Raw genomic sequence first — 27,512 nt, forward strand, 5'->3', positions numbered from 1 at the left:
TCAGCCTGGTAAGATCTTAGCATCGTATGATACTAGGATCTGTATCGCGATACTGACAACCATGGTGATCAGAGTGAGCTGCAGTCGGCTGTTTGGAAAGAGAGCTCATCCTTGGCAAGGTCGTACAACATGTGTTTGTTCTGCAACTGGAAGTTGCCGATGATGCTCATACCTCGCGAATGATCCATCACCATGCATGACGTGGAATTGTCGAGCGGTGCCCAGTAATTCTCCGGTGGCAGCACCATGTCCGCTCCGCCGTTGAAGTGCAACACCATGGACGGCAATGTCTTCTCCTGCGCCACCGGCACACACAGGTCCATCCCACTACGAGCGGGTGGCGGCACAAGACTCCCGTTCAGCTGCCTCTCGAGCTCCTCTCTGAGGGGCCCGTACGCCCCGTCGACCAGAACTGTAGTGGGGCTGCCGGAGTCGACGAAGACACCACCTTCGCCGTTCTGTTTTAGAGCAAACACCGATGGTGGGATGGACAGCCTTGTCTGTCCCACGGTTATCCCGACGAGTGGGACGTAGTAGAACGGGTAGTCTTTAGGGCCTTCCAAGAAAGACATAGACATCACAGGGCTGCCGCCGCTAAGGCTCGCCGAGTCGCCGACGAAGAGGTGGCTGCTGGCACCGGCGGTGGCGTTGCTGCGGAGGTACGGGGTGTGGCAGTAGGAGAACTTGGTGGCGCCGGTCTGAGAGACGATCGACAGGGGGCCGCGGCCGAGCCCTATGAGTCCCGACGACCCGTCGAGGGACCCCGGGCTGATCAGCAGCGACTTGACGCAGCCGAACGTGAGCGTCGCCGTGCCGTTCTCGAAGGAAAAAACCTCGGTGCCGATGGACCCCCTGGCGTCGCCGGCGCCGTAGAAGGCACCAAAAGTGCAGCTGCCGTCCTTGGCGCACGTGTGCTCTTGGTTAGCCACGCACAGGGTGTCGTTGCATGGCACGGGGTGGAAGCTGTCCGACATGGACGCGTTGTAGAGCGGCAGGCCCTGCTCGACGCAGGATCCTTGGAGGCAGGTGGAGCACTGCGTCCAGATGAGGTCGCTGCCGGTGTCGATGAGGGCCTCGGCGCGCTGCGGCGGGGTGCCGATCAGGTACTCCGCGATGTACTGGCTGGTGTTCCAGTGGACCGGCGCGCTCACGTCGGCGTCGGCAAGGGAGACCATGCGCTGCCGGGTGCTGGCCATGGCACGCTGCACGCGCTCCGCCGCCGTGTAGCTCCCCTTGGCATCAACGTGGGTGAGCTCCATGCGGAATCCTGTGGTACTACAAGTCACCAGGGTAGCACTGGAGCACAACACAAGAACGATGAACACCGGACTTATCTCCATTGTTTCCCTAGCTTGGTTTGGTGCTCCTCAATATCGATGTTAGCTTAACTGAGCAGTTTGTAACTTGTGGCCTCCATATATATATGCACCGAGATAACATGTGGAACCAAAGCAGACGTGACAGAGGATGTACAATGGATGATACATTCATAATTTAGTACTACCAGGGTCAAAAAATAATTTAGTACTAGTACACTACCAGTATAATCAGTCCCGGGTGCCGGCCTGAACCCATGCATGGGATAGGGGCGGACTTCCTTACGCTGTGCAGCATAGGCATAGCCGCATATAGGACAGTTGTAGTACAATTTTTCCATCTATGAAAATTCTACCATGCATTGTAGATACAGCTAGCAGCTGGTTGCATCGCTTCAAACCAAGCGTGTGGAGATGCTCCCGTCTTGCAAGAATTTTGGATTTTGTCGCCAAATCCTAATGTTTGTTTTATCATTGTTGTCAAGGGTTGCTGGTCCATTGTTTGATGCGATAAACCTCCTGACATAACACTATGATTTACTACTATTATAGAATTCGCCATGGCCTTGACAAGATTTCATGAAATATATGGGGGAAGCTGGTATATATGGCATCAAGTATAAAACAAAGGACTGTGTGGACAGACATGTTGCATATAACAGGTCCGTGTGTGTGGGAGGAAGATGCAGATAGGGAATGGAAAAAAAGACAGATTTCCGGCATGATACATGGTGTGTTTCCTTAGAATGGGCGACCGCAACTCTTGTGCATTATTTTCTTTTTGGATGTACTCCCCCCGTCCCAAAATGTAAGGCGTCTAAGGATTGGTCAAAAGTCAAACCTTACAAACTTTGACCAGATATTTAGGAAAAAATATTTACATCTACAATATCAAATTGACATATTAAGAAAATATACTTTAGGGTGAATCTATTGATAATGATTTAGTATTGTAAATATTTATATTTTTGTGTATAAATTTGGTCAAACTTTAAAAACATTGACTTTTAACTAATCCTTAGACGCCTTATATTTTGAGACGGAGGGAGTATCGTTTTTGGAGAAATAGAACTTCAAGTGTTGTCGTTGGTGGTGTTTGTGTTGCTGCTGCAAGAACTTAAATAGTGTAGTGGGAATTTTTTTTAGCTTGTGTACTTCTTTTTATGGAAGGATTTGGAGGGAAGAGAGGGAGTGAGGTTTGAAATTTGACGCCTCAAGGAGATGATCCGAGTAGATCTTCCCTAGCATTGTGCATGTACTTATCTTATTTTCTAAGAGATTATCTTTTAGGAAAACACTTTTCTATTTCACTATCATGAAAGTGTGGATTCTCTGATTCTCCGCTGTTCTTGCAAAATCATCAAAGCCTGAGAATCCACCGATGTACCCGTTTTGGACAAATTGGACCAACCCGTGTCGGGTAGCCAAGTTTATGTACCTTTGTATCAGATTTTACAAGTTTATGTATGAAAATGCACATATGAGACAAGTTTATGTAGGCCTGGTGTTATTAGCTCTAACATAAACGATAGTTCTCTCGGCTTGTTTTTCAGTGGAGGAGCGTAGGGACTAGAGACGCATGAACGAAGGAAAGCCTTGATGATGAGAAGCCACTGATTGCGATGTAGCCCGAGCACGATGGAGCGCGTGCGTGTGGAAAGGAACGAGACGGAGGCGGTGTGGTGCACTGTGCTACCGTCAACCGCAACCCACTCCAGCGAGCAGTTAGAAATTGCACACACCGTCCGCTAGTGCATCTCGAATGACAAAACTTCAACAAGCTGATTTTCTACCTTCACAGAAAGTACGTTTATCTTAAGAACTTTTAAACATAAGGCTTTGCAGCCCACCTTAAAATTAATTAAACCACACACGGCAGAAGTACAAGGGTGCTGATCATAGCTTACAAAAATGGAAACAGGTCAACAGAAAGAAACATGACAAGCCTAATGCAAAGCACCGAAGAACAGGGAAGCTAGCCAGAGCTCTGCTGCCATCGAACTTCAAGACGTTGCTTAGGAACTGCCCCAGACGGAGAAAGCCACCTGCTTCCAAGACGGGACGAATTGGAGATGCAAAGGAGTAACACCGATCCGGGATCCGATACGAAGGAGCAGCCCGCACGCAGGAAGGGAAAGGAGAACCGGGCCTTGACGTCGCTCATGCCGGGATTGCTTCCGGAGGGGAACCCTATCCCCTCGCCCAGGCTCGTGGGCGCCGGACCGCCGGCAAGCAGCACCGCCATGAGCACCACGCCAAGGAACCACCAAAAAAGATGCCTGCAGCAAAACGGGCCCAAGAACTTCCTTGGAAACGAAGATCAAGGGCCACACCAAGCGCCGCCGAGCAACACACGACCAACTCGCCAAACACACGAAGAACCTCATCCCAAGGCAATGGCTTCAAGAAGCTCACGGCACCGAGGCGCCGCTACTGCCCGGCCCAGGGGGCCTAGGGTTTTCACCCGAGACGCTGCCTGTTGACGGAGACCACCACGACGCCTCCAGGGGAGACCGTGGCGCCCGTAGGCGTCGCCGTCGTCGGGCTGGACAAGCCAGCCAGGGCTTTCGCCCGGTTCCACCGGTGGGCGGAACCCATGCGTGCTGGATCCCTAGCCACAGATCGGGCGGTCGGAGGCCGACCCCACTCGGATCTGGCGGAGAGGAGACCAGGTCACCGGATCTGACGCCAGAACGCCGAAGCCACCCGGACGACCCCACCCATCCACCCGCCGCCCTGCGGCCAAGCAGAGGGTACATCACCCGCGAGCGCTGCCCGCCGTCAAGCCAGCCTCGCCGCCACCTCCCAGGGCCGCCGCCCTGGAGCCCAGGGCCCCCTCCGGGGAAAAGCACTGGAAGAGGCGATTTAGGGTTACGCCCCCCTGTCGTCGCCTGGAGGAGGCGACGGGAGGAGAGCGTTTCTGATCGGCTCCACAATGCTGTCTTATCTTAAGAACTTCTGGCCGCTACCATCATTGTTCAGGATGTAGCGTTGCCTTTGCTTTTCATTGTTGACAAAACAACTCTTTCAGTCCAACGCTGGACCTCAGGACCTGTGTCCAGCTAGAGACTGAAATTATTTTCCAGAATCTTCTTTGGTCCATTACAAGTGCCCAGATCCTGAAGAACATCTTCCAATGGAACCTGACGCTAGACCGCTCTCACCGCCTTTCATCACAAGAGATGACAGCCATCTTCGTCCAAACGATGAGACATTGGATACAATCGAATCACAATGTCATCTTCCAGTCAAGGCCAACTCCACCTTGTAGTAGTGGAAGGTGTGTGAGATCCTAGAAATACATACATAATCCTACGGAAGATTCTAAAGAACGTCTAACCTTGTCGAAGGGCATGTGAAGGTTTGTATTTGGCAAATTTTGTTGGATTTGATCCATATCCCTTCTAATCTACACTTCCCTTTATCGGTGATAGCTGCTGCTCTCGTGCGTTCATCCTTTGAGGCTTAGCAGAACGACTTCTCATCCATCGTCTCCAACACGCACTTTTTTCGATAAAGGGAATATATTAATATAAAAAGATACCAATTACACCTAGCTCCTAGAAGAACGCAACACCCTAATGGCAGTACGAATACACACAACCAAAAAAGAGAAAAAAACTAAGAAACAAAAGTCTCGCTACAGTATCCCAGGCCTAGGAAGAATAATATATCCACTACCAAGACAACACCTGAAACACAAACTCTGCAAAAGCGACGCCTCCAAGAAGGGAATAGTGCACCAACATCGTCATCGTCCGATCAATGATCTTAGATCAATGATCTTAGATTTACACACTGAAAATAGTCCCTGCTATCAAAACAATGCCTTCAACAAGGTCATTGCCAGGCACAACTAGTTAAGGTCAGACCTTGGGTTTTACCCTGAAAGGTAGAACTCTGAACTTCACCTGTGCTGCCGCGTCCACTTTCATACCACTTCTGCAAGCCCGAAACACAAATCAAATTCCTCAACATCGCGGAAACTTGAACCTCCTTTAGCTAGTTCCTCAATCCAGCCTTCATGATATTCTCTTCTTGCGATTTCACCATGGACAAAAAAGTCTCTTGATGTCAACAGATAACAGAGCATCACGCCGCTCCCTCTGGAACCAAACGGTCGGAATAAAAGCATGAGTGCGCGCGACCGAATACCACCCGTTCTGTGAACTCCAGGCAAAAGATGCACACTATTTCATTCACCGTCGAAGCCTTCCAGAACTCATCACTCCTGCTAGATAAGAATGATCGACATCCAGAAGTTCTTCGTCTTCACGAAAGATGAAACCTTGGACCACCACCATGAAAGGTGTAGATGGGAAAAATGGTACTACCTCTGTCTCATAAAAATTGTCTTAGAATTGTCAACATTTGAATGTATCTGTCTAGTGAGACAAGTTTTATTAGACGGAGGGATTGAGTACTATTTCTGTTGCTAAGCACCTGTCGTAAGTTTAATAAATCTACACATATTTATGCTACGTACTTTTTACCTAAAAGGGTGATAAGTATCTAGGGGGGGAGGGAGTAATACAACTGTCCCATGCCTATGCTGCCGGCTGTAAGTTAGTCCGCCCCAAACCTCATGGTTTCAGGCCTGCCGTTGGGACTTGATTATACTAAGTGTATTAAATCATGATGAATGTATCATCCATAGTGTACATCGATTCTCCGTCAGTTTGTTTGTTTCCACATATTACACTGATGCATATATATGGAGGCCACAAGTTACAACCAGGTAAATTAAGCGAACATCGATCTTGAGGAGCACCAAACCGAGGGAAACAATGGAAATAAGTTTGGCGTTCATCGTTCTTGTGTTGTGCTCCAGTGCTACCCTAGTTACCGCAGGGTTCCGCATGGAGCTCACCCACGTGGATGCCAAGGGGAGCTACACCATGGCGGAGCGCGTGCAGCGAGCCATGGCCAGCACCCGGCAGCGCATGGCTTCCATTGCCGCCGCCGACGTGAGCGCGCCGGTCCACTGGAATACCACCCAGTACATCGCGGAGTACCTGGTCGGCACCCCGCCGCAGCGTGCCGAGGCCCTCATCGACACCGGCAGCGACCTCATCTGGACGCAGTGCTCCACCTGCCTCCAAGGATCCTGCGTCAAGCAGGGCCTGCCGTTCTACAACGCGTCCATGTCGAACACCTTCCATCCCGTGCCATGCAACGACACCTTGTGCATGGCTAACCAAGAGCACACGTGCGCCAAGGACGGCAGCTGCAATTTCGGTGCCTTCTACGGCGCCGGCGACGCCACGGGGTCCATCGGCACCGAGGTCTTCACCTTCGAAAACGGCTCGGCGACGCTCACGTTCGGCTGCGTCGACAAGCTGTTCATCACCCCGGGGTCCCTCGACGGGGCGTCGGGCCTCATAGGGCTTGGCCGCGGCCCGCTCTCGCTCGTCTCTCAGACGGGCGCCACCAAGTTCTCCTATTGCCACACTCCCTACCTCCGCAGCAACACCACTCCCGGTGCCAGCAGCCACCTTTTCGTCGGTGACTCCGCGAGCCTTAGCGGCGGCAGCCCCGTGATGTCCATGACATTCGTGGAAGGCCCCAAAGACTACCCGTTCTACTACGTCCCACTCGTCGGGATAACCGTGGGACGAACAAGGCTGCCCATCCCACCAACGGTGTTCGCTCTCAAACCGAGCGGCGACGGGGGTGTGCTTATTGACTCCGGCAGCCCCACCACAGCTCTCGTCGACGGGGCGTACGGGCCCCTAACTGAGGAGCTCGGGAGGCAGCTGAACGGGAGCCTCGTGCCACCGCCCGCTGGCAGTGGGATGGGCCTGTGTGTGCCCTTGGCGCAGGAGAAGACAGTGCCGTCCATGGTGCTGCACTTCAGCGGCGGTGCGGACATGGTGCTGCCACCGGAGAACTACTGGGCGCCCTTGGACAGCTCCACCTCATGCATGGTGATGGAAAACTCAAGCGGTATGAGCATCATTGGCAACTTCCAATTGCAGAACATACACCTGCTCTACGACCTTGCCAAGGACGAGCTCTCTTTCCAAACAGCCGACTGCAGCTCACTCTGATCATAACTTGATTGCGAATCGACATTGTTTGGAAATATTGTGCAGTGTGCATTAGAAGGGATAAATTAGTTCAACGCATGCATATGTGGAACTTCCATTGTCCTGAACAAATTTGATGCTTCCATGAGAGTGGTTTAGCATTTATAAAAGTCAATATGATTTTTGTTTGGAATCCCAATATTCAGCAGACATTTCCAGAGTGAGCGGTTTTTGACGAACCAAAAACTTTTTAAGTTTGATCAAGCTTAAACAAAAAAACGCACAATCATTTATGCCACCAAATTAGTATCATTAGATTTACGATAAAATATTTTTCAATATATAGCTATTTGATTTCGAAAATATTATTATATCTTGCATAAACTTGGTCTAAGTTTGAGATGGGTTGACTCTAAAAATAGCTGAAAATACACCCTTTCATGAATAGAGGGACTATCACTCCCATCTCTTGTATGCCATCATAAAAAGATGCGGAAATTCTTAAAATGGCATCGAATGATGTCGCATTTCAAGAATTCCATCGAAATAGTCGTTGTTTCGAGAATGACATTTAACGAGTGTCACCCTTCTAAAAAAACGCCGCTTTTATCAGCTGACGGCTAGTTGACTGTTAAGTCCCATGTGGCAAGACTACTACAGCCACCACTTGCAAATATCATGTTAGCGTGAAAACCACAACTCACCCAATTCGGGGTCCATATGTGTTTGCGGCCGACTGAGATTAAAAAGACATAGAAGATGGAGGACTTGCAGTTCAGTGTGTGCTGCGATGTGAATTGTGTTGGGCCATGTATTTTCATATATAGTCCATATGCAGGTGTGTTGGCAGCTCAACATGACTCCATAAAGTCCAACATGTTGATTGACGTTTGCATCCAACGACTGAGCTGCCTCCTTGAGAGGTAAGAGGAGAAAATCCTAGGTGGCTATCGACGAGAGAGCAAAGGAAGCAAGCCAGAATGTGGCTGTTGTTGTGAGAGAGTAAGATAACACACTAGAACACCACAACCAAGCGAGAAGAGAGGAAGAACAAAGAGAGGTGATTTCGTATACATTACCCTTTTAAATAAATTGATGTGTGCATCGATTGATGCAGAGGCCGGGGCACTGCTCCCATATAAAAAAAAGATTTATCTTCAACTGGTATTTGAAGGCTCAAAAGTTTTGGATTGGCTCCAAACTTGGTGAGCTTGTTCCTTACTTTGAATAATTGATGTGGTTAGCTAGTTTGATATTTGAGTGAGTGAAGAATCTAATTTAAGAGTGGTTTTGTCAATTCAGACTCCTGCACTTTCAGCACATGGCAGTGTTTGGGCAGACAAACGATATCCAATTAAGCTGTTTTGGTCAGTATGTTGGGACAGTATCTAAATTTGTTGTTGTTGTTGTTGTTGTTGTTGTTATTGTTGGTGCTGCTGCTGTTGTTGTTGTTGCTGCTGGTGGTGGGCAGCGAAGTGAAGTGTGTTGTAACATCTAGATGTTGTAGAGAAGACTCTGTATCCAGGTTGTTCACAGTGAAGTTTGCGTGGACCGGTTGGTCCACACCTGTGGTTTTCCCCTCCTCACGTTGAGGAGGTTTTCCACGTTAATCATTATGTTATTTTTGCATGTGCTTATGCTTATTTTTCCGCTGCATATCTATTGGTTGAATCTATCCTCGAAGTGTATTATTTCACATAGGCTAGTGGGAAGTGATGTTGTGTATCATCCTCTCCGTTCCCAGCAAGTGGTCTCAGAACTGAGGTTCAGTTTGTACTCAAGTTTCAGAGCAACGTTTGTTTTGGAATGAGTGTACACTAGTAGAAAACATGGCATTCGTTCGGAGCTATTCAGAGCATTAGTACCGGTTGCGTTATGAACCGGGACTAATGTGAGCATTAGTCCTGGTTCGTACGGATAGGACGCCAAAAAGTTTTAGTCTGGTTCGTACGGCTAGGATGCCGAAAAGTTTTAGTCCCAGTTCGTAAGGGGACTTTTAGTCCTAGTTGGGGGCACCAACATGGACTAAAGGGGTGCGGCAGACGCGCCGCAGTGCGAGCTTCTTTACTCTACGCGGGATTATTTGTCCTCAGTCAACAAATAGAAGAAATCCCCCTGCCCTAATACACATGTGGGTCGCCTTCGCTTTTCTTGCTTGGTGCAACCCGTCCTCGCCACTTCAGACGATTCTGGCTTTCCTCTCGACGTAAAAGCCCTCTCATGTCCACCGCTTCTGCCTTTTCCGCCCATCTTATCCGCCCTCGTTGATGGCGTGTATTTCACACGTTCGTTGGGCAACCCCAAGAGGAAGGTATGATGAGCACAGCAGCAAGTTTTCCCTCAGAAAGAAACCAAGGTTTATCGAACCAGGAGGAGCCAAGAAGCACGTTGAAGGTTGATGGCGGCGGGATGTAGTGCGGCGCAACACCAGAGATTCCGGCGCCAACGTGGAACCTGCACAACACAACCAAGCTACTTTGCCCCAACGAAACAGTGAGGTTGTCAATCTCACCGGCTTGCTGTAACAAAGGATTAACCGTATTGTGTGGAAGATGATTGTTTGCAGAGAAAACAAGTAGAAACAAGTATTGCAGTAGATTGTATTTCAGTAAAGAGAATTGGACCGGGGTCCACAGTTCACTAGAGGTGTCTCTCCCATAAGACGAACAGCATGTTGGGTGAACAAATTACAGTTGGGCAATTGACAAATAAAGAGAGCATGACCATGCACATACATATCATGATGAGTATAGTGAGATTTAATTGGGCATTACGACAAAGTACATAGACCGCCATCCAACCGCATCTATGCCTAAAAAGTCCACCTTCGAGGTTATCATCCGAACCCCTCCAGTATTAAGTTGCAAGCAACGGACAATTGCATTAAGTATGGTGCGTAATGTAATCAACAACTACATCCTTGGACATAGCATCAATGTTTTATCCCTAGTGGCAACAAGCACAACACAACCTTAGAACTTTCCGTCACTCGTCCCGGTGTCAATGCGGGCATGAACCCACTATCGAGCATAAGTACTCCCTCTTGGAGTTAAAAGCATCTACTTGGCCAGAGCATCTACTAATAACGGAGAGCATGCAAGATCATAAACAACACATAAGCATAACTTTGATAATCAACATAACAAGTATTCTCTATTCATCGGATCCCAACAAACGCAACATATAGAATTACATATAGATGATCTTGATCATGATAGGCAGCTCACAAGATCCGACAATGATAGCACAATGGGGAGAAGACAACCATCTAGCAACTGCTATGGACCCATAGTCCAGGGGTAGACTACTCACTCATCACTCCGGAGGCGACCATGGCGGTGTAGAGTCCTCCGGGAGATGAATCCCCTCTCCGGCAGGGTGCCGGAGGCGATCTCCAGGATCCCCCGAGATGGGATCGGCGGCGACGGCGTCTCAGTAATGTTTTCCGTATCGTGGCTCTCGGTACTGGGGGTTTCGTCACGGAGGCTATTTGTAGGCGGAAGGGCAAGTCAAGAGGCGGCACGGGGGGCCCACACCACAGGGCCGCGCGGCCAAGGGGGGGCCGCGCCGCCCTAGGGTTTGGCTCCCCCGTGGCCCCTCTTCGTCTCTCCTTCGGACTTCTGGAAGCTTCGTGAGAAAATAGGGCTCTGGGCTTTTATTTCGTCCAATTCCGAGAATATTTCTTTACTAGGATTTCTGAAACCAAAAACAGCGAGAAAACAAGAATCGGCACTTCGGCATCTTGTTAATAGGTTAGTTCCAGAAAATGCACGAATATGATATAAAGTGTGCATAAAACATGTAGATAACATCAATAATGTGGCATGGAACACAAGAAATTATCGATACGTTGGAGACGTATCAGCATCCCTAAGCTTAGTTCTGCTCGTCCCGAGCAGGTAAAACGATAACAAAGATAATTTCTGGAGTGACATGCCATCATAAACTTGATCATACTATTTGTAAAGCATATGTAGTGAGTGCAGCGATCAAAACAATGGTGATGACATGAGTAAACAAGTGAATCATAAAGCAAAGACTTTTCATGAATAGCACTTCAAGACAAGCATCAATAAGTCTTGCATAAGAGTTAACTCATAAAGCAATAATTCAAAGTAAAGGTATTGAAGCAACACAAAAGAAGATTAAGTTTCAGCGGTTGCTTTCAACTTGTAACATGTATATCTCATGGATATTGTCAACATAGAGTAATATAATAAGTGCAATAAGCAAGTATGTAAGAATCAATGCACAGTTCACACAAGTGTTTGCTTCTTGAGGTGGAGAGAAATAGGTGAACTGACTCAACATAAAAGTAAAAGAATGGTCCTCATAGAGGAAAAGCATCGATTGCTATATTTGTGCTAGAGCTTTGATTTTGAAAACATGAAACAATTTTGTCAACGGTAGTAATAAAGCATATGCATCATGTAAATTATATCTTATAAGTTGCAAGCCTCATGCATAGTGTACTAATAGTGCTCGCACCTTGTCCTAATTAGCTTGGACTACCTGGATTATCACCGCAATACATATGCTTTAACCAAGTATCACAAAGGGGTACCTCTATGCCGCCTGTACAAAGGTCTAAGGAGAAAGCTCGCATTTGGATTTCTCGCTTTTGATTATTCTCAACTTAGACATCCATACCGGGACAACATAGACAACAGATAATGGACTCCTCTTTTAATGCTTTAAGCATTCAACAACAATTAATTCTTTTCTCATTAGAGATTTGAGGATGTTTGTCCAAAACTGAAATTTCCACCATGGAACATGGCTTTAGTTAGCGGCCCAATGTTCTTCTCTCACAATATGCATGCTCAAACCATTCAACTCAGTGTAGATCGCCCTTACTTCGGACAAGACGAACATGCATAGCAACTCACATGAAATTCAACAATGAGTTGATGGCGTTCCCCAGTAAACATGGTTATCGCACAACAAGCAACTTAATAAGAGATAAAGTGCATAATTACATATTCAATACCACAATAGTTTTTAAGCTATTTGTCCCATGAGCTATATATTGCAAAGGTGAATGATGGAATTTTAAAGGTAGCACTCAAGCAATTTACTTTGGAATGGCGGGAAAATACCATGTAGTAGGTAGGTATGGTGGACACAAATGGCATAATGGTTGGCTCAAGTATTTTGGATGCATGAGAAGTATTCCCTCTCGATACAAGGTTTAGGCTAGCAAGGTTGTTTGAGGCAAACACAAGGATGAACTAGTACAGCAAAACTCACATAAAAGACATATTGAAAGCATTATAATACTCTATACCGTCTTCCTTGTTGTTCAAACTCAAAACTAGAAATTATCTAGACCTTAGAGAAACCAAATATGCAAACCAAATTTTAGCATGCTCTATGTATTTCTTCATTAATGGGTGCAAAGCATATGATGCAAGAGCTTAAACATGAACACAACAATTGCCAAGTATCACATTACCCAAAACATTTATAGCAATTACTACATGTATCATTTTCCAATTCCAACCATATAACAATTTAACGAAGGAGAAACTTCGCCATGAATACTATGAGTAGAAACCAAGGACATATTTGTCCATATGCTACAGCGGAGTGTGTATCTCTCCCATAAAGTGAATGCTAGGATCCATTTTATTCAAACAAAACAAAAACAAAAACAAACCGACGCTCCAAGAAAAAGCACATAAGATGTGGCCGAATAAAAATGTAGTTTCAGGGGAGGAACCCGATAATTTGTTGATGAAGAAGGGGATGCCTTGGGCATCCCCAAGCTTAGACGCTTGAGTCTTCTTGATATATGCAGGGGTGAACCACCGGGTGCATCCCCAAGCTTAGAGCTTTCACTCTCCTTGATCATGTTGCATCATACTCCTCTCTTGATCCTTGAAAACTTCCTCCACACCAAACTCGAAACAACTCATTAGAGGGTTAGTGCACAATATAAATTGACATATTCAGAGGTGACACACTCATTCTTAACACTTCTGGACATTGCATAATGCTACTGGACATTAGTGGATCAAAGAAATTCATCCAACATAGCGAAAGAGGCAATGCGAAATAAAAGGCAGAATCTGTCAAAACAGAACAGTTCGTATTGACGAATTTTAAAATGGCACCAGACTTGCTCAAATGAAAATGCTCAAATTGAATGAAAGTTGCGTACATATCTGAGGATCATGCACGTAAATTGGCATAATTTTCTGAGCTTCCTGCAGGGCAGTGGGCTCAGATTCGTGACAGCAAAGAAATCTGGAACTGCGCAGTAATCCAAATCTAGTACTTACTTTTCTATCAACGGCTTAACTTGGCACAACAAAACTCAAAACTAAGATAAGGAGAGGTTGCTACAGTAGTAAACAACTTCCAAGACACAAAATAAAAACAAAGTACTGTAGGTAAAAACATGGGTTGTCTCCCATAAGCGCTTTTCTTAACGCCTTTCAGCTAGGCGCGAAAGTGTGTATCAAGTATTATCGAGAGATGAAGCATCAACATCATAATTTGTTCTAATAATAGAATCATAAGGTACCTTCATTCTCTTTCTAGGGAAGTGTTCCATACCTTTCTTGAGAGGAAATTGATATTTTATATTACCTTCCCTCATATCAATAATAGCACCAACAGTTCGAAGAAAAGGTCTTCCCAATATAATTGGACAAGATGCATTGCATTCAATATCCAAGACAACAAAATCAACGGGAACAAGATTATTGTTAACGGTAATGCGAACATTATCAACTTTACCCAAAGGTTTCTTTGTAGAATGATCAGCAAGATTAACATCCAAATAACAATTTTTCAGCGGTGGCAAGTCAAGCATATTATAAATTTTCTTAGGCATAACAGAAATACTTGCACCAAGATCACATAAAGCATTACAATCAAAATCTTTAACCTTCACCTTAATGATGGGCTCCCAACCATCTTCTAGCTTTTTAGGAATAGAGGCTTCGCGCTCTAGTTTCTCTTCTCTAGCTTTTATGAGAGCATTTGTAATATGATGCGTGAAAGCCAAATTTATAGCACTAGCATTAGGACTTTTAGCAAGTTTTTGCAAGAACTTTATAACTTCAGAGATGTGGCAATCATCAAAATTCAAACCATTATAATCTAAAGCAATGGGATCATCATCCCCAATGTTGGAAAAAATTTCAGCAGCTTTATCACATGCAATTTCAGCAGTTTTAGCAGTTTCAGGCAGTTTTTCGCGCTTTGCATTAGAAGTGGAAACATTGCTAACACCAATTCTTTTATTAGTATGAGTAGGAGGTGCAGCAACATGTGTAGCATTAGCATTACTAGTGGTGGTAATAGTCCAAACTTTAGCTATATTCTTCTCTTTAGCTAGTTTTTCATTTTCTTCTCTATCCCACCTAGCACGTAGTTCAGCCATTAATCTTATATTCTCATTAATTCTAACTTGAATGGCATTTGCTGTAGTAGTAATTTTATCATCTAAATCCTCAGGTTTAGCAGCCATTTTATTAATTAAAGAAGATTGTGATGCAGACATGTATGAGATTCGGGTTTCAGCACTAGCAAGTTTAGTTTGTAACCCCGAGATTTCCCTATTCAGATTTTTAAGTTGATTTTCTATATTCTTCAACAAGGTAGATTGCTCATTCATAATTTTAGTAAACAATTTATTTTGCTCATATTGTGATTGCATAAAACTCTTGGTGGATCTTTCAATTTCTAACATCTTTTCTTCATTAGGTGAAGCATATCTACCATAAGAGTTACCATTAGCAGAGTATGGCCTAGAATCATTGTGATTGTTATTTTTAATGAAATTCACATCAACATATTCTTTTTGAGCAACTAATGACGCTAACGGAACATTATTAGAATTAATATTAGCCCTACCGTTCACAAGCATAGACATAATAACATCAATCTTATCACTCAAGGAAGAGGTTTCTTCAACAGAATTTACCTTCTTACCTTGTGGAGCTCTTTCCGTGTGCCATTCAGAGTAGTTGATCATCATATTATCAAGAAGCTTTGTTGCTTCACCAAGAGTGATGGACATAAAGGTACCTCCAGCAGCTGAATCCAATAAATTCCGCGAAGAAAAATTTAGTCCTGCATAGAAGGTTTGGATGATCATCCAAGTAGTCAGTCCATGGGTTGGGCAATTTTTAACCAGAGATTTCATTCTTTCCCAAGCTTGAGCAACATGTTCAGTATCTAATTGTTTAAAATTCATTATGCTACTCCTCAAAGATATAATTTTAGCAGGGGGATAATATCTACCAATAAAAGCATCCTTGCATTTAGTCCATGAATCAATACTATTCTTAGGCAGAGATAGCAACCAATCTTTAGCTCTTCCTCTTAATGAGAAAGGGAACAATTTTAGTTTAATAATATCACCATCTACATCTTTATATTTTTGCATTTCGCATAGTTCAACAAACTTATTAAGATGGGCAAGCAGCATCATCGAACTAATTCCGGAAAATTGATCTTTCATGACAAGATTCAAGTAAAGCAGGTTTAATTTCAAAGAATTCTGCCGTAGTAGCAGGTGGAGCAATAGGTGTGCATAAGAAATCATTATTATTTGTGGTTGTGAAGTCACACAACTTAGTATTTTCAGCGTTGGCCATTTTAGCAACAGTAAATAAAGCAAACTAGATAAAGTAAATGCAAGTAAACTAATTTTTTTGTGTTTTTGATATAGCAAACAAGATAGCAAATAAAGTAAAACTAGCAACTAATTTTTTTGTATTTTGATATAGTGCAGCAAACAAAGTAGTAAATAAAATAAAGCAAGACAAAAACAAAGTAAAGAGATTGAGAAGTGGAGACTCCCCTTGCAGCGTGTCTTGATCTCCCGGCAACGGCGCCGGAAAATATGCTTGATGGCGTGTATTTCACACGTTCGTTGGGCAACCCCAAGAGGAAGGTATGATGAGCACAGCAGCAAGTTTTCCCTCGAAAGAAACCAAGGTTTATCGAACCAGGAGGAGCCAAGAAGCACGTTGAAGGTTGATGGCGGCGGGATGTAGTGCGGCGCAACACCGGAGATTCCGGCGCCAACGTGGAACCCGCACAACACAACCAAGCTACTTTGCCCCAACGAAACAAGTGAGGTTGTCAATCTCACCGGCTTGCTGTAACAAAGGATTAACCGTATTGTGTGGAAGATGATTGTTTGCAGAGAAAACAAGTAGAAACAAGTATTGCAAGTAGATTGTATTTCAAGTAAAGAGAATTGGACCGGGGTCCACAGCTCACTAGAGGTGTCTCTCCCATAAGACGAACAAGCATGTTGGGTGAACAAATTACAGCTTGGGCAATTGACAAATAAAGAGAGCATGACCATGCACATACATATCATGATGAGTATAGTGAGATTTAATTGGGCATTACGACAAAGTACATAGACCGCCATCCAACCGCATCTATGCCTAAAAAGTCCACCTTCAGGTTATCATCCGAACCCCTCCAAGCATTAAGTTGCAAGCAACGAGACAATTGCATTAAGTATGGTGCGTAATGTAATCAACAACTACATCCTTGGACATAGCATCAATGTTTTATCCCTAGTGGCAACAACGACAACACAACCTTAGAACTTTCCGTCACCGTCCTGGTGTCAATGCAGCATGAACCCACTATCGAGCATAAGTACTCCCTCTTGGAGTTAAAAGCATCTACTTGGCCAGAGCATCTACTAATAACGGAGAGCATGCAAGATCATAAACAACACATAAGCATAACTTTGATAATCAACATAACAAGTATTCTCTATTCATCGGATCCCAACAAACGCAACATATAGAATTACATATAGATGATCTTGATCATGATAGGCAGCTCACAAGATCCGACAATGATAGCACAATGGGGAGAAGACAACCATCTAGCTACCGCTATGGACCCATAGTCCAGTGGGTAGACTACTCACTCATCACTCCGGAGGCGACCATGGCGGTGTAGAGTCCTCCGGGAGATGAATCCCCTCTCCGGCAGGGTGCCGGAGGCGATCTCCGGGATCCCCCGAGATGGGATCGGCGGCGACGGCGTCTCGGCAATGTTTTCCGTATCGTGGCTCTCGGCATCGGGGGTTTCGTCACGGAGGCTATTTGTAGGCGGAAGGGCAAGTCAAGAGGCGGCACGGGGGCCCACACCACAGGGCCGCGCGGCCAAGGGGGGCCGCGCCGCCCTAGGGTTTGGCTCCCCGTGGCCCCTCTTCGTCTCTCCTTCGGACTTCCGGAAGCTTCGTGAGAAAATAGGCCTCCGGGCTTTTATTTCGTCCAATTCCGAGAATATTTCTTTACTAGGATTTCTGAAACCAAAAACAGCAGAAAACAAGAATCGGCACTTCGGCATCTTGTTAATAGGTTAGTTCCGTAAAATGCACGAATATGATATAAAGTGTGCATAAAACATGTAGATAACATCAATAATGTGGCATGGAACACAAGAAATTATCGATACGTTGGAGACGTATCACTCGTCATGTCAGGTGCCGCCGCTGGGTGTTGGAGAAGAGTTAGGGTTACTACACGTCAAACGGATAATGATCGCGATCTCACCGGCGAACGTTCGTAATGCTAAATGCATAACTGATCTCGACGTGAGATGGTCCTACATGGACTAAACATGTCCAAATCTGTCGACGGTGGCAAAAGTAGAGTCAAAAACCGGTAAATCATCGTTAAACCGCTATCAGGGATCAAAATTAGATTTAATTGAGAGTTTGAGGGCAGGTTTAAACCAAAACAAAGTTGAGGGACCAAAGCTAAACTTTTGCAAGATATGAGGGACCAAAAATATACTTAATCCTTATTTTATTTGCTGGACATGAGCTGAAATGGTATTAGTGAAATGACTATTATATTGTTTATATTATGTTGCAATATTTGCATGTAAAAGATCAAGGCATAACACTTCCGATTTTTTTTTGTCAACAAAATCTTGAGAAAAATGAAACACGTGTCTAATAGTATTACCACAAAAGACTTACCGGAAGTGGCATTCTGGAAACGACAACCCTCGTTTAATGACACATTCGAAGCAATGGATATTTTGATGACATTTTTGAAACGCGACAATTCTTTGATGGCATTTCGATAACTTCTCTAAAAGGATAGTTCAGTACGACATGCAATTCTCAAATATGGAAGGAACAAAGGGTTTTTTCTCGGTTGAAAAAATTTACCGGTGGGCACTGGTATTTACGGTTTTCGGAAATACCAAAAATATAGCTTGAAATACTGGCCAAGATTCGTCAAATGAATTTAGCAAAAAACTTTAAGTCTAAGAAAGTTTATAAATATCGATGATCGGTAGAAAGTTTTTTTGCTGGTAACCTGAATAAACGGTTTCAGCAAATATCGGAAAAATCAGCCGAGAAAATAACCGTGAAATGAACACAAATTTAAGAGGGAAAAAAAATTCAGTGTAAGTGCAAGTCCGCCATATAAAGGTCCACATTGCACACTCATATGCTCCATGTGAAGTTCGATCTCCCAACCAAACCTGACATGCAAGTCGCAGAATTCATGCACCTTTCATGTTGCAAAGTAGAAACCCTTCCTTGTCCCATGACACCCGACAATGTATGGTTAAAGTTTAATTTAAACCAGAATATAATATGAATAAGAGAATGCGAAACCAAGAGCATTTAAATGAAAAATCAGTTCTAAACGTGAGTTCATATATATGCTTCTGGTTAAATAAAAAAATAGTAAACAAAATTTAAAAAAAAAACTGAAATTTTAATTGCGTAGACCGCTACATATGTTTTTTCGGAGATTTTTGGTATGCACTTAGAACACTTGTGCACAAAAGCTTCAGTTTTGTAAATTTATTTACTATTTTTTCCGATTTTTTATTCAATCAGAAGCAGAAACATATGACATCGGGTTCAGAAACGCCTTGTCGGCATTCAGCTATCAAGATGACAGTCAAATGGCGTGGCTTGGTAGATCATGCATTCCCGAGCAAAGATTGGACTACTCGTTTTAGGCGGCCAAAAGATACGTAATAATTCAACAAGAGGAGGCACACGCGATGGCGATGGCGATGGCGACGTCGCCGGAGCTCTGCTGGGTGGAGCGCGTGAAAAGGGGTGCGTGCGACGGAGGAAAGTTCCGGCCGGTGGTGGGAATGGCCGCACTGTGCTGCCGTCGACTGCTAGAAACTGCGACGCAACTGCCCCCCGTCAACGGCCGCCACTTATCCATCCATCGTCATCGTCACTGACGGCACGGGTCAGCCTGCCTGCCAGCCACGGCAGACCGGACGCCGACCACCACCCGCCTCCACGCGCACCACCGTACGCTCCAAAAGGGCCAAAGGACTGGACAAGGCAAAACCATGGACGCCTCGTCCCCCTCCTTCTCACTCCACTCCTCCTCTCTTCCCCCGCCGCCGCCGCCACTCCCAACCCCCCGCCGCCGCCATGGGCGGCCGCGCCTCCCGCCCGCGCGCCCCACCCCCGGACGAGCACCACCAGTCCTCCCACCCCAAGCAGCCCAACTGGCCGCGCCCCAAGAACCGGCGCCAACCCCCTCCCCCACCCCCACCACAACCCCCCGTCTCCGTCCCCGCTCCCCCTCCCCACCCCCCACTCCCCCCGGACGTCGGCCGCGTCCTCGGCCGCCCAATGGAGGACGTGCGCGCGACCTACACCTTCGGCCGCGAGCTGGGCCGCGGCCAGTTCGGCGTCACCTACCTGGCCACCCACAAGGCGTCCGGCGCGCGGCGCGCCTGCAAGTCCATCGCGGCCCGCAAGCTCGCGCACGCCTCCGACGCCGAGGACGTGCGCCGCGAGGTGCAGATCATGCACCACCTCACCGGCCACCGCAGCATCGTCGAGCTGCACGGCGCCTTCGAGGACCGCCACTCCGTCAACCTCGTCATGGAGCTCTGCGAGGGCGGCGAGCTCTTCGACCGCATCATCGCCCGCGGACACTACTCCGAGCGCGCCGCCGCCGCGCTATGCAGGGAGGTCGTCTCCGTCGTCCACAGCTGCCACTCCATGGGGGTCATGCATAGGGATCTCAAGCCCGAGAATTTCTTGTTTCTCAATAAGCGGGAGGACTCGCCGCTCAAGGCCACTGATTTCGGACTATCGGTCTTCTTCAAGCCAGGTAATCTATTCTTTCATTAATTACCTCTAGAAGAATTCATGGCTGGAGAAACCTCAACAATTCCCCGCCCTGAATTTAGTCACTGAGCTCATGTTTGTAAGTGCTCAAGATTAAAGGTGAGATCTTGCAAATTGTGCAGGTGAGCAGTTCAAGGATCTTGTTGGGAGCGCGTATTACGTCGCTCCGGAGGTGCTCAAGCGGCGATACGGAGCCGAGGCCGACATATGGAGCGCCGGGGTTATCCTCTACATTCTCCTCTCCGGCGTCCCTCCTTTCTGGGCAGGTGCGTGTTCTTGCTGGTTGTGCCAGTCAAGTTTTGGCCTGTGTGCTGATGCAGCGGCCCGAGCATGAAGAAAATTCCACTTGCAAAATTTGATGCCATTGAAACCCTGTATATGTGCCTTCTTCCTCCCTTGGTCTTGCCAGAGAACGAGGATGGTATATTCGACGCCGTTCTTAAAGGCCACATAGATTTCTCGTCGGAACCCTGGCCATCGATTTCAAATGGTGCAAAAGACTTGGTCAAGAGGATGCTAAAGCAAGACCCCAGGGAGCGGCTTACCGCTGCCGAAATTTTGAGTATGTTCTCTTCTGCTTCAGACTTGGCTCCTGTTTTTTGTGTGTGTCTATCTTCGTTGTGCAGATCGATATTGTGCTCATGTTCATGATAGTGTAATGCCTACTTCTATTTGTTATATGCTGTCTCTACAAACCGAGTCTTGTGTGTACTAGTGTCGCGATCTAATTCATTAAGCACACAGACCATCCATGGATTAGAGAGGATGGAGAGGCCCCAGACAAACCACTTGATATTACGGTGATCAGTAGAATGAAGCAGTTCAGGGCGATGAACAAGCTTAAGAAGGTTGCCTTGAAGGTACTCAGCATATGATCTGAACTTGAAACTCTCTTTTCTTTTCTTGCTCGATAGTCCAGCCTGGGGTGCATGGTAAAATCCTGTTACTCATGTTCTGTGTTGTAATCAGATCGTTGCAGAGAGTTTGTCAGAGGAAGAGATCATGGGCTTAAGAGAAATGTTCAAATCGCTGGATACTGATAACAGTGGTACAATTACTCTTGAAGAACTAAGGGCTGGCTTGCCAAAGCTTGGTACCAAAATCACCGAACCAGAATTGAGACAGTTGATGGAAGCGGTATGTTGATATCTCGTCCTCCATAGTCTGACTGTTCAAAATTTGCTTCTTCCTTCCAGTCTCTGCATTCTTTGCTTATCGGCATGGTATGACACATGTGCCCTGATAGGAACGAAACAAAGTTGCATGTTTCTCTTTGTTCAGCATTAATGCAAATAGCGTACTGGAACTTATAACCAAAAAGGAAGAAAGTGAATGATAACATATAACAACTTCAACTGAAATTGACACATCCACATGTCTGGTAGAACTGGTCTGAGTTGTCCGACAAGTACAGCACTTTCCGTTTCATCTGCTCATAGATTATCTTATATTCTTGAACAGGCTGATGTTGATGGAAATGGGACCATTGATTATGGCGAATTCATATCAGCAACCATGCACATGAATAGACTAGAGAAGGAAGATCACATATTTAAAGCATTCGAGTATTTTGACAAGGACCATAGCGGGTAATTTCACCTCTCTAACTATCTGTAAATTAATCTGCCAACTTTGACATTTTACATTGACTGCTTGCAAACTTTTCTTTTGCATAGGTACATAACAGTTGATGAGTTGGAAGAAGCTCTCAAGAAGTATGATATGGGTGACGAGGCAACAATCAAAGATATCATTGCTGAAGTGGATACAGATCATGTGAGTAACTCCAGTAAACTGTAAATGCCTAAATAAGTCTACTGGCTGCTGTCTGAGCATACATTTGTGATGCATCATCTCAGTCACGAAGACGTAAAATATTGAACTGATGTTTCTAACTTACTGTTCAGTTGGAACATATGATAAATTAAAATTATCATCTGTGAGACATGGAGGGAGCTTCAGTTATCAATATATACTTTTTGAAACAAGACCCTAAAAGCTACAAACATTGCCTTGTATTGAAAGCTCAACAGGTCTTACACACAAACACAGGGAGGCCGCCGTAGGCTGTACCAACAGAGGGAAAGAAAGTGAATGCCCTAAAAGCTACAGACAAGCCTAAGTGAGGACACAAGCTCACACAGGGTAGAGATTTCTTACAGAAACACAAAAGGTAAATGCAACAAACTCCAGATTACACAAACCCAGCACTCTCCAGACACTGATGCCAAGTTGCCAACATGTCAGCCTTCACCTGCTCGGTCTTCAACATCTCCAGGAACCAGCTCGCATAGTTTGCCATCGAACATCGCTAGGATCTCTTCAGTTGTTGCGAGCCGTGTACGCACGATCAACGGCCTCTACTATAACGTGAGAGAAAAGGCTCGATAAAGCGGAGAAGGGGATTCCCGCTGAAGGCACAACTCAACAAATCCATCCCTATTCCTGGGCACAACATTCAAACCAAAGCAATCACATATCACACATCAGATTTTATTTCGAAAAGGAGACATCGCCCTAGCCATGCATGCGCCTTTTTATTACCTTATTAAAGTTGGTCATAGGTCGATACATGAATCAACCATCTAAAAAATAGAGAAAACATGAAGTGACTCTGCACTAACATGTTATCCTAAGATCAAAACGCCAACTGCACTGGCTTTACAAATACTATGCAACCTTCTCTAGCCGGTTGCACCTAGTAGCCAAATCCTCGCGCCTCTCCGTTGGTTGTAGGAAGGACCACAGTGGATCCAATGGGTAGCCAACGGAATTACCTGTGTAAAAGTTGATTTTGCATTGTTAAAATATAATCATTTCTAGTGTTCCATATGGCCCAGACTAAAGCACAGACTCCAAATTGGATTTGCACTTTTTCTTTTTTCGCAAGCCAATTGCCAAACAAATTTGTGACATTAGTGGGAGGGATAATATTAAATGTCATACGAACAATTCGCCACACAATTTTTGAGACATAACATTAGAACCAGAAACCTGTTTTCTGTGCACTATATTAAATAAAGATGGATATTGTTGAGAAAAAGGCGTGTCCCCTAGCCACGTGTCCTCTCCAAAACGAGTTTCCTCATCATCGCCAACGGCGAAAGAGCCTCGTTCAAAGAACTCATCTTTTATTTTCATTAGACCTTTCCAAGAAAGGGAGTCCGAAGACTTCGACTTCACTTGAGACAGAGACTTCGAATGATGATATTTTGTTCGGTTAAGAGTTTTAAAAGCCATTTTCTCAATAAACACTTACTTTTTTTATCTTTAAAACTTCCACTGCAAGTCCACCATGATCTTTGGGTCTACAAATGATGTTCCATCGAGTTAGTCTATACTTTCTCTTATGGCCATTACTTTGCCAGAAAAACCTAGATCTAAAAAGGTCCAGTCTTTTTCTTACCCCTTTAGGTATTTCAAAGAACGATAGCGTTAAGCATTTCCACGGGGCAGTTGAAGATGATATGGTCTACATTCTCAACTACACCACACGAGGCACAAAATTCAGAGCCCGGCCAGTTTCTGGTAACCAAATGCAACACAGATTGGATTTTCCCTCTGAAATGAAGCCAAACAAAGTTCTTCTGTTTCAGTGGGCAGCTCGATTTCTATATGTCCATCCTCACATCACAGACCCCAGGATCGAGAATGAACCTATACAGGGACTTGGGGGTAAATCTACCTTTCTTCTCTAAATCCCACTTAACCACAGCCCCTCTCCTGTCAACAGAACATTGCCCAACATGTTGTTAAGCTCAGTCCATTCCACCTTTTCAACTGGTCCAAAAGATCTGTTGAAGGTTAGGAAAAAACCACTAGGCTGGACAACTTGAGCAACAGTCCAATTTTGTTGTTCACAAGACCTAAAAATGGATGGGAACAATGTTTTCAAAGAATATTTTGTTACCCAAACATCCAGCCAGAAGGCTGTTTTCCTCCCATTGCCCAAACTGTAACTGCGCCCCATCTTAAACCAATGTTTGATCTAATGCAAGCTTTCCCAGAATTGTGACCCACTGTCACCTCTAAACTGAAAAAAAAACTGCCTCCCCCATATACTTGTTCCTGAGAATTTGACAGCTCATGTTCTGAACACCATTCTCCAATTTGTAGATCCATTTGCTAAATTAGCAAATGTATCAAACTTATGTGTCAGTGAAGCCTAGGCCACCAAAGATTTTGGGTTTACACAATCTCTCCCATCTAACCATTCGATATTTCTTTTTCCCGCCTACTCCGTCCCAAAAACATCTAGCCCTTGACATATCCATCTTATAGTGATTCCCCTCAGACTGGATACGTACAAAAGTGTTTATTTGGGATAAAGGAATTGTTTATGTTGATGAGAAGCACTTGGCGTTCTATCCAAACTGCTTAGTTTTAAGAACGCACTTGCTTATCTTAGAGAAACAAACTGAATTCATTCCTTTTACTGTAAGCTTCAGCTTCAAGAAAGACTTCATCCAAGTTGCTTTAACCTTTTTGGTAGTTTTGAACATTACTTATCCTGACATTCACAGGTAAAACATGTTTAAATGATGTACTTCCTTTGTTCACTAATATAAGACGTTTTGGCAAACTAAATTAGTGAACGGAGGGAGTACTACATTTTCTTTTTGAAGCAAATGAAGCACTAGTTAAATCACTTACTCACTACTGCGTTTCTTATTTTATTTCTTAGGATGGGAAGATTAACTATGAGGAGTTTGTTGCGATGATGAAGAATAACGGCCCAGAGATTGTTCCAAACAGACGGCGACTATTTTAAATTGCGATGGTTTAGGTGAAGCTTGCAATTTCTGTGAATCCATTGAGACAGGTAATGAATCAAGATCTTTTTAATTGGGGAGGAATGAGCAAAGCCATTCATACTCGGCCACGGAATTCAACAAGGTATCTGCAAGCGAATCTGTATATTGGGACACATTGGAGTCATTGACAATTCTTCCCTTCACATGTTTTTGAGCTGAGTGGTGCTTTTTTTCCGAAAAAAGTGGTGTTTTCTTGTGCTTCCATGTAATATATGACTTATGAGGCAATGCGTCTGGTGTTGTGTTTCTTCCACTTGATCATTTATGTAAGAGAAGGTCATGTAAAACACTTCCAGATGATCATATCAAGCAACATCATGTGTTCAGATGAATATAGCTCAGCATACTTCTGAACTTGCAATACCTTGAGATGTCAATCATTGCATCTGTCTACCGGTTGTAATGACAGTCTTGGAGACTTGGAGTCATCCGCTATAGAGATAGAAGATACTATTGTTCGTCATCTTCAAGCGGCACAACTGCATATTATATGATGCTAAATACCAAAGCTTCTGGCAAGCAGAATTACACGGCAAGAGAGCATACAAAACAGATGTATTCTGTTATGAAATCTTACATTTAGATCATCAGCAGGATAACATGTTACAGATTCTGAGATGAAAAGAACAAACGAGTTTACTCTACATACAGTTACATCCCTTGGCATTACATGAGCAAAAGAGGATCATCTGGCTGAGATCTTTTTCATCTTGACTGACTTGTGCTTGATAAACAGAGCTGTTAGCATGCTCTTTGTGCCGACAGGAACCTTTTGGATTTCACGCCCTTTAGGGCCGTCGAAAGAACTGAATGTCGTCATATGCCTCAAGCCTGACTGATCCTGAAATTGCATACAGTGATGCCATTAGAAACAAGGAAAATAAACTAAGGGGAGGATAGTGCGATGGGACCATGATGATACCATTTTTTAAGTGATTTCATTTTAGGTTTACATCATATTCAAATTTACCTTTGCGCTGCCTTTTTGTGTAACGTCAGATCTGGTATTGTGATTCGATTGTAGAGGCTTGCGCATGGGAGAAGCAGGCAACTCCTTCCCTGCAACATTAGTAATTCAGATGAATCTTGCAACATTATTAATTCAGATGGAAGATTCAGTACACAAATCCCTGGTGCACCCACTTATCAAAATTCTAGTTTCAGTGTAAATAGAAATGCAATTCCGGAACAGCAGTTAACAAATGTGTGCATTTGATAGGTAACATTGTGTTCATATGTTTCCATGTCCTCTAAGAGCTCAAACAGAAGTAGAATGAATTACCAAAAAGAAACAAACCATCTGATGCAGGTTTAGACGGTATATTGTCACCTAGGCTGCACGAAAACCAGATGGCAACAAGTTAGATCAGAAGAACACAGATCCATTGCAATTAGCAGATCAAATAAGACATTCCTGAGACTAATCTGAACAAAAATGGGATGACAGTCTTACATGAATGTAGGTTTTTGTGCACCATTTACCGAAGGGCTATTATCTGATGCCAGATGCCAAGAAAGTGTCTTTGCTGCACACAAGAAGTGGGAGTATTTTTTCGGCTTAATATGGCGAGTACTGAGTACCAGACATGAAATTTGCAATATGATGAATAATATAGTAAGCACCTGACGGGTAAGGTCTAGGCTTTGATTCCTGATTTGTGTCTGTTCCCAGGTGTGCAACAGCCTGGGTTCTTTTATAACTAGTAGCTACATTGCACAGAAAATTTAGAAGTTCAGTTCAGCTGTTCTCCTAGCTAAAAGTTAAGATAGCGTACACCCTGCTAGTTCTGCGTTCCTTACATGGCAGGATATAGTGCTTGTGGTGCTTCATGTTTGCTCCCATCATTTGCTGCTGTCTGGCACCTTCTTTGTCCACGTAGATCTGGCAGGTGAAGATTTGCTACGGGTGTGCAACAGAGTGCTGTCAGTCAGTTTAACAGCATAGTTTCCCCGGCATAGACTGCTCGGCAGTACAGGTAGGCAGCAGTACCTGGTTCAGCCGTGCCACCTTCAGCTCAAAGGCTGAGATCTCCGAAGCCTGCTGCTCGAACAGGTCCGTCAACTTGTAGGCGACCGTGCCCAGGTGATCGACAGCATTGACGACGGCCCGGACCGCGTAGTCTTTCAGGTTGTCCAGCACCCTGATGGCAATTAGCAAGTTCAGTGTTCACGAAAATATGTTGGGTTCTGAAGCAAGATTACTACATGCATTCTGTTCATCCACCAA

At 44.9% G+C, this 27,512-nt stretch overlaps 4 protein-coding genes and 1 long non-coding RNA gene across 6 annotated transcripts in view; 2 read left to right on the forward strand and 3 right to left on the reverse strand.

Moving 5' to 3' along the window:
* Positions 1-68: 68 nt before the first annotated feature.
* LOC124707224 (aspartic proteinase nepenthesin-1-like) lies at positions 69-1,340 on the reverse strand. Its single transcript, XM_047238886.1, has one exon. The coding sequence runs from the start codon at positions 1,338-1,340 to the stop codon at positions 69-71; it is 1,272 nt and encodes a 423-aa protein (XP_047094842.1).
* A 4,763-nt stretch (positions 1,341-6,103) lies between these two features.
* Positions 6,104-7,366, forward strand: LOC124648182 (aspartic proteinase nepenthesin-1-like). The gene has a single exon (XM_047187985.1). It carries the CDS (start codon positions 6,104-6,106, stop codon positions 7,364-7,366), a length of 1,263 nt encoding a protein of 420 aa, XP_047043941.1.
* Positions 7,367-19,762: 12,396 nt separating this feature from the next.
* On the forward strand, positions 19,763-25,982 carry LOC124706994 (calcium-dependent protein kinase 15). 2 transcript variants are annotated; one of them, XM_047238659.1, is made up of 8 exons: positions 19,763-20,454; positions 20,594-20,737; positions 20,881-21,033; positions 21,216-21,331; positions 21,441-21,608; positions 21,933-22,060; positions 22,148-22,247; positions 25,156-25,982. In XM_047238659.1, the coding sequence occupies exons 1-8, from the start codon at positions 19,764-19,766 to the stop codon at positions 25,240-25,242; spliced, it is 1,587 nt and encodes a 528-aa protein (XP_047094615.1). In that variant the 5' UTR covers position 19,763; the 3' UTR covers positions 25,243-25,982. The 2 variants fall into 2 exon arrangements, with proteins under 2 accessions (XP_047094615.1, XP_047094616.1); XM_047238660.1 differs by lacking the exon at positions 21,441-21,608 and having other exon boundaries at positions 19,943-20,454.
* Positions 25,842-26,345, reverse strand: LOC124706996. Its single transcript, XR_007004647.1, has 2 exons — positions 26,256-26,345; positions 25,842-26,126 (listed from the first exon to the last, which is right to left on the reverse strand). It is a non-coding gene; the product is annotated as an uncharacterized LOC124706996 (long non-coding RNA).
* A 190-nt stretch (positions 26,346-26,535) lies between these two features.
* Positions 26,536-27,512, reverse strand: part of LOC124648183 (probable protein ABIL4) — a 2,014-nt gene continuing 1,037 nt past the window's right edge. The window contains exons 2-6 of the mRNA XM_047187986.1: positions 27,276-27,426; positions 27,086-27,185; positions 26,909-26,992; positions 26,739-26,811; positions 26,536-26,620 (exon numbers count right to left, since the gene is read on the reverse strand). Coding sequence (XP_047043942.1) covers positions 26,536-26,620; positions 26,739-26,811; positions 26,909-26,992; positions 27,086-27,185; positions 27,276-27,426 — 493 coding nt within the window. The remainder of the gene's footprint in view (positions 26,621-26,738; positions 26,812-26,908; positions 26,993-27,085; positions 27,186-27,275; positions 27,427-27,512) is intronic.

This window comes from Lolium rigidum, chromosome 4, assembly GCF_022539505.1.
Source record: "Lolium rigidum isolate FL_2022 chromosome 4, APGP_CSIRO_Lrig_0.1, whole genome shotgun sequence".
Taxonomy (NCBI): domain Eukaryota; kingdom Viridiplantae; phylum Streptophyta; class Magnoliopsida; order Poales; family Poaceae; genus Lolium; species Lolium rigidum.